Source organism: Sinocyclocheilus anshuiensis, unplaced genomic scaffold (genome assembly GCF_001515605.1).
Source record: "Sinocyclocheilus anshuiensis isolate Anshui unplaced genomic scaffold, SAMN03320099.WGS_v1.1 scaffold1059, whole genome shotgun sequence".
Classification (NCBI taxonomy): Eukaryota; Metazoa; Chordata; class Actinopteri; order Cypriniformes; family Cyprinidae; genus Sinocyclocheilus; species Sinocyclocheilus anshuiensis.
The window spans coordinates 83,728-91,169 of NW_015547703.1; the positions used below are offsets into that span (position 1 = coordinate 83,728).

Sequence of the window (7,442 nt, forward strand, 5' to 3'; positions counted from 1 at the left end):
GGGGGGTTGTATTCGTATTCATCCGCAGCGGACTGAACTCGACACTCCCACATTTATTGACGCGTCTCACCATTACAGCCTTTAAATATTAATACAGATCAACCAGCACGAGCTGAAAGTTAGTTTCTCGGCGGCGGAACCCGGAGCTGGAGTTCGGGAATATCACATTTCAGCTCGAGAGAAATATTCGGGCTGGAACTGATGCGGGAGATTTTTGACTCTTACTGTAACTAAAGACGCTTCATACACGCCACAGATCCGACAGAAAGGCAGCGAAATGGGGTAAGTACTCAACCGAGTCCCTTCTTATCCTCGCCTGTTCATCTGCTGTCATTTCGTCGAAAAAAACTCGTGCAGATTTATTTCTGGATGAGAAATGACAGATCAAAGGTTGAAGGTTACATTTGTTGCGCGAGAGGCAGAATCGAATCCGATCAAGTTGACAGAAAACGCTTGTGAATTCGGCGCACGTCAATCGTTTGAATTATCTTTGAAAAGTGAATTAATTCGCCTTCTTGTCGCCTTAATTGACGCGCTTCGCATACAGAATCTGTGCTCGTGGCTTTACTTCATTTGCGGCATTGCGCGACGATCCTTCAGGCGTAAGAAGTTGGGTTGTGTGCGGATTGTGGGTTTAGGGTTTGAACAGCAGGTGATTTTTGGCTTGTGTTTGCGCGCGCTCTCAGAGAAACCTTCCCATGATCTGAGCGAAACATCTCTCGAGCTTTAGCAACCGCGTATCGAGACCAATATAATGAAAAGAGTGTGGGCTGATGACAGCTGAGGCGGCACCGGTGCTGTCGCGAGATTGAGAGAGAGTGTGTGTGTGTGTGTACGGAGAGAATACATGGCAGCAGTGTGAAACCAGTCTGGATCTGCTGCTGGTTTCTTAAGAAGCTGTTGGACCAGTTTGTGCGGTCAGCTGAGTTTCTCTCACACGAGATCAAAACTGAAGTCTAATTATTGAATCATGAAGTGTGTGGCACTACAGTCTGTGTTTTCAACCACAATATCACAGTCTAAATATATACAAGATCAGATCACATCAGACACTTTAAATCTGGATTTGTAAAGGTTCGCTCATTGTTCTAGGTTTTCCACACTGTGGGTGTTTAACAATGTGATGTTGATCGATTACGGCTCAGTTTTCTGCTGGAGGCTCTTTCAGTGACGAGAGGGTTATAGATTAACCTCGTTCTCCTCGTGGAATGCTCTCTCGCTGCTGTTTGGAGAGGTAGACAGTGATAAAGTGTTAGGATTAAACCCTAAACTGCTGTAGATGAGGAGTAGCTGGACGGGTTGAATGAGGTGTTGGACTGGAGTCTATTTAAACCTGTGTCCAAGAGAGGCCCGTCACAGCCGCTCAGCTCCAGTTACATGAATGGAACAAGTTTATTGATGCTGATCTGACACACTGTCAAGCTGCTGACTGTGTGTGTGTGTGTGTGTGTGTGTGTGTGTGTGTGTGTGTGTGTGTGAGAGCGAGAGTGAGTGTGTGTGTGTGTTCAGGACACTGTAGACCCCACATATATAGTACTACTTAACGGCTGGTAAATGACGCTGGCTATCCGGTGGGGATTGAAGGCAGATGGTGTTGGTCTCAACCATCTGCTGCTGTCCTGGAGCCAAAGCCAATGACTTACAGCAGCAGCGCGGATCATGAACTCGCAGTAGTGCTGATCATCCTGCCGTCGTGGCCCTAAAGATAGTGAAAGTTATTGTTGAGAGGCTAACACTCTGAGCTAGTTATCCAAAAATGTGGTCAGACGGGTCGCCTTACTCCACAAATGTTCTGAATGCTTGTTAAAAGCACATATTGGTGGAGTAAACCCCAGCTGTGATTGGGAGAAACAAATGACACAAATTATATTTAGTTTTTAAAGGAATTAAACATTGATAAAAATAATCATTCTGTAATCAGTGGGCTGCAGTGTTGTTGGAGTAAATTACGGAACAATCGCTTTAACCGTCATCATACTGATTGACTTTGTCGAGTCTGATTGATCTGTGAAAATAACAGACAGATATTGATCTGGACTGTGTTTGTAAGGCCACCGCAGAAGTGAATTCTGTTTGCACCACTGAATCATTATTTTCCTGTTTATCGCTGCCGAAATAACAGTTTAAAGCCTGAAGGATTCTGTATACGAGTAATCCATCCTCAAAATACCCGTTAAACAGGTGATACACAAGTTGTGTGAACTAATATGAATAGCTAGCTGTTTTGAGCATTGAAATGTTCGTTGATTAGCAGCTCGAGCTGAGTTCACGTCCGCCGCTGTGTGTGATTGTGTGAGTTCATGGATCAGACGCTTGTCTGCTGGCCCTCAATATGAAGCAAACCGGTGTTGAGCGGCTGTTTGACGTCACAGCGAGTTTCTGTGCGAATGTGGTTCTGGTCGTTTGGTGAGTTCGTGTTGGAGCAGTTTGACCTGCTGAGGGCACTGCAGGAATGTGTGTCCAGTCACAGCCCCGCCCACTCCACGGTCTGCTCCAATCAGAGCATGCTGAGGTCAGAGTACAGGTGCGCGCTGTGGGCGTGTGCAGGTAGAGCTGCATTCCTGCCGTGGCTCAGCTGAGACTCGGGGAATGTTCTGAATGCTTTGGAGTGACGATGTGTGCATCACACGCGCGTCTCGTCATTGTCAGGCTATTTTTTCAGATCTGGGGTCTCATTTATAAAACTCAACGTAGATTTCATCCTAAAAGTGTACGTATGCACAAAAGCTAGATTCAGGTACGCCAGAACCTGTGCAAAAACCCATTTATAAATCCCAGCCTCCACCCCGACTCCTCCCCGAAATCACCAAATATGGAGCTTACAACGCCTAGTTTTACTATGCATCATCTGCATATCATTTCTATGCACATTCCATCCATGTGACACCATGTTTAACACTGTCAAAGGTACAAGACGTTAAGGAAATATGAGATGGGGACTATAAATACCATTTACGCCATACACATTAATTTTTATTACTAAAAATCATCCCGATTCCTTGTTATGTTTTAGAATAAATATCAAAATATCCATAATAATTTAGAATAGAGTTGATCTCATTCATTTCCACTGGCCAAATAATATTTAAATTGTTTAAAAAAATTCAAATTAAATTAAATTAATGCAGTTTTGTTGATAAGGTGAACATCTTTTAGCTATTTTTAGTGGAAAATAGGCCTATATTTATTGCAGTGTAAATACAATTATCTGACTCTGCGCGTCACTGACAAAGTATTTTAAAAAGGAAACACGCAAATCTTACTGTTTTCTTCAAGTTGTATCCTTCAAATACAGTGGTATTTTTCATAATGTTGTGGAGATGCTTCACACGACATTAACACGTGCAGCTGTGGTTGTACAGTAAGATATTATCATTAGACCTGTTCAAACCGGACCATAGACCGTTCCACTGAATCCAGCAGTGTCTGCCACAATATCGAAGTAAGTGACGTGAAAGTGAAGTGACATGTGGCCAAGTATGGTGACCCATACTCGGAATTAGTGCTCTGCATTTATCCCATCCTAAGTGCACACACACAGCAGTGAACACACACACACCGTGAACACACACCCGGAGCAGTGGGCAGCCATTTATGCTGCGGCGCCCGGGGAGCAGTTGGGGGTTCGGTGCCTTGCTCAAGGGCACCTCAGTCGTGGTATTGAAGGTGGGAGAGAGCGCTGTACATTCACTCCCCCCACCTACAATCCCTGCCGGTACGAGACTCGAACCCGCAACCTTTATATGATATTTTCGGGGCACAACAATTTTTAAGTAATCTCAGTGAGGAGTAGAATAGTTTAAATTCATCCATGAAATGAACCAAGCAGTCTCTCCACTTACAACAATGTATATGATATTTAGGAAAGTAGGAAAACAATATTCACAGTGTCTGATATTGAATGATCTAAATCATCAACATAAAACAGGATATGGTTGATGTTAAATACAGGGATGTTTGACATTTTTAGATTCAGCCAGTCTCTAACATCACTCCAGAACTGGAATGAAATGGAGGAGCAGGTAAAAAATAAGTGTTCTAGAGATTCATCAGTAAAATCACAGAAAGCACAACCCGCCTTGTCAAATTTAAATTGCTTATGAAGAAAATTGGAAACTGGATAGATCTTATGACAGATTTTGAAATGCGTTTCTTTGACTTTAGGCGGAATTGGCCATTTAACACATTTAGAGAAGGCTTTACCCAGCATATCAGAATGGTTTACAGGCACATTGTTTTTATTATAATCATGGAACAATTTAGATTTAAAAGCATCCGTAGCAACCCTATTATTGAAGTTTTTATCAACTAATTTATGATGACCAATTGATAAATTCGGCAATACTGGAGTGACATCAGAGTAAGTCAAAGTATTCTGGATTAGGTGGATCAAGGCTACAGGAATAGCTTTGCAAATGTTTTGATACTCTCTACGAGTACAGTTTATATTAGATCGTACAACAAAGCTGGTGTGATCCAGTAGAACACCTTTACAATCCATCAAGTCCATTACAAAGAGAATTCCTTTGTCAAACCATTCAGCTTTAAATACTGATTTCCTGTTTATAAGTATTGTTCTATTGTTCCACAGAGTCGAACTGTGCGGAGTAAAGTTATGTGTGAATATCATTTTCCAAAAGTGTAGTATTTGACTATGAAATTTAGACAGTGCAAGTGGAATCTTATTAATATCGAAATCACATCTCAGTAAAAAATCCATACCACCAAGCTTTCCAAAAATAGCCCTAGGTATGTGAAACCACACAGAGTTGGAACAAGCAAAAAAAGTTTTTAACCAATTAATTTTAAACGAGCCTATCAAGGCTTCAAAATCTAAGGCTTTTAATCCGCCATTGTTATACTCTTTAACTATCTGGAACCTTTTTAAATAATGCGTTTTATTTCTCCATAGAAATTGAAAAATGACTGAATTGGCCTTCCTAATATTGCTGTCAGAAATAAACAAAGAGTGACAAGGATATAATAACTTAGACACACCTTCAGCTTTAGATAGAATAACTCTTGCAAATACTGTGAGATCTCTGGTCAGCCAGTGACTCAGAGATTTTTTCATATCAACGACACGTTTCTCAATGTTAACATCCTCTATCCTACGATCATCCTTAGATATTGTTAAACCCAAATATTTCACCTCAGTCGTGTCATCACAGGGATGCAGCAGGCCACTCGGGCCGATGACAGAAACACCTGCGCGCTCAGATGATTTTTGAGGTCGTCAGCAGCTCAGAAATCACGTGACGTCTGAGTCAAATCTAAATCAGAGCAGAGTTAATGAGCTAAACTGATGCACACACACACACACACGCAGATGGATACTTCTCAAACTGCTGCGGCAAAATCTGCAGTAATTACTTAAATTAACTTTAAAATCCAAAGCCATTCAAATTGTGAGACTGTTCTTTGTTTAAATTATTTTTGAAATGTAGTGTCGTCAAATTTTCTGTTATTTACCTTGTGATTTAAAAAAAAAAAATTTTTATGTGCATTATTTACAGTTCTGGGTTTATTATTTACAAACCAGTCCGTTACTGATTATAAATTACATGACGGAAATTATAGTTTGTAACAATCTATTGGATTACACATATTAGATAATGTATTCTGAACAATGTTTGATTACTTTTAGATTACTTTTGATCTAAAATATGTTCCATTCTTTGTCAGCATCGTGATATGTAAACATTACATTATGCCAGTGTTTCTCAAACTGAGCTGCATGAACTACAGGGGGTTTGTGACTAGATGAAAAGCCTCCAAATCTATAAAAGTGGTAGAATATTAGAAAGGAAAATTTTAGAGAGGAAAAAAAAGATTTAGGACAAATCAAATTATGAATATTTGAATGCCATTGTGTGAATAATCATGTAATCTATGAAAAAGTAACTGTACTCTGATTATGAGCATTTTATAATAAAATATAGTCTAATTACAAGTACTGAATTTGTGGAATCTGATAACATAATCCAGATTACATGTGATCAGTTACTAGCCAGCACTGATTATTTAATGTATGTTTATATTACTTGTATTATCTGGCATTGTGAAGTACAGCTGGGATCTGTAATTCATTTGGACTTCATGGTAAATCATGGTAAAATACAAATATATGAAGACATTGAGCAGAATCAGCTTTATGAGTAGTTTAGATTAGTTTAGCTGAATGTGGGCTTCACTTCAGCTCAACGCGCATTCTTATCGTTTCATTTTCTTTTTTGATGTGATTTTTTGGCATTCGGTGAAAAGACCATGTTGATCAGATGTTTAGAAATAAACTGTTTGTAGAGTGAATGGTCTTTGGTCGGTTATTTTGGCTTGTCCCGTTCTCACACGTTTTGCTGTAATGACTGGTTGTGATTGGTCATCTAATGACTGTAAACTGTATGATTGTCTTAGTCTCAGTCAGGCATCGTTAGCGTTAGAGGTGATGTTGGGGGAACGAAAGCTGATCACTGATGTGTTTCATTGAAGATCTTCAGAAGCTCTGGCAGATGATGTGTGGTTTATTCTCATATGAGTGCAAAATGAGAAATAAATTAGCAAATATTGCTAATATTCTAAATATATCAAGCTGAAGTTGTTGATGATTTCACACACAGATGATAGTGATTGCAGTGTGTGGTGACCTGAGCTGATCATCGTGTTTGTGTGTGTGTGTGTGTGTGTGTGTGTGTGTGTGTGTGTCATTTTCAAGAGTCACACAGAATCGGTGAGTGTGAATCGCTGAAGAAATTAGGTCAAATACACAGAATACACAGCTACATTTTGGAGAATTATTACAGAATACAGGAGTATTTAGAGAAGCAACATGTGAAAGATTAATGACTGATACCAGATCAGCACTCTGTTATTTATTAACACACATGAATGGTGTGTGTGTGTGTGTGAGACCATTGTAACGTTGTGATGTGTTTGTTTTCAGGTGATCATCAACAGCACAATCACCCCCAATATGAACTTCACTAAAACATCGCAGAAGTTTGGCCAGTGGGCCGACAGTCGTGCAAACACAGTGTTTGGACTCGGCTTCGCCTCTGAACAACAGCTGGCCAAGGTCTGACAATACGTCACGCATGCATGCACACACACACACACACAGATCGTCACGCAAGCATGCACACACACACAGACCGTCACGCAATCATGCACACACAAACACACACAGATTGTCACGCAAGCATGCGCACACACACACACACACCACACACAGATCGTCACGCCATGCATGCGTGCACACACACACACACACACACACACAGGCCGTCACGCATGCATGCATGTGCACACACACACACACAGGCCGTCACACATGCATGCGCGCACACACACACACACACACAGGCCGTCATGCCAGCATGCACACACACACACAGATCGTCATGCAAGCATGCACACACACACACACGCCGTCACGCATGCATGCA

The 7,442-nt window shown here is 40.9% G+C and overlaps 1 protein-coding gene across 2 annotated transcripts in view; it reads left to right on the forward strand.

Annotated features, from left to right (window-relative positions):
• Nucleotides 1-12: 12 nt before the first annotated feature.
• LOC107703939 (homer protein homolog 2-like) overlaps nucleotides 13-7,442 on the forward strand; it is a 12,595-nt gene continuing 5,165 nt past the window's right edge. For both annotated transcript variants that reach the window (XM_016506750.1, XM_016506749.1), the window contains exons 1-2: nucleotides 13-282; nucleotides 6,941-7,072. In XM_016506750.1, the coding sequence (XP_016362236.1) occupies nucleotides 6,971-7,072 (102 nt within the window). In that variant the 5' untranslated portion in view covers nucleotides 13-282; nucleotides 6,941-6,970. The remainder of the gene's footprint in view (nucleotides 283-6,940; nucleotides 7,073-7,442) is intronic.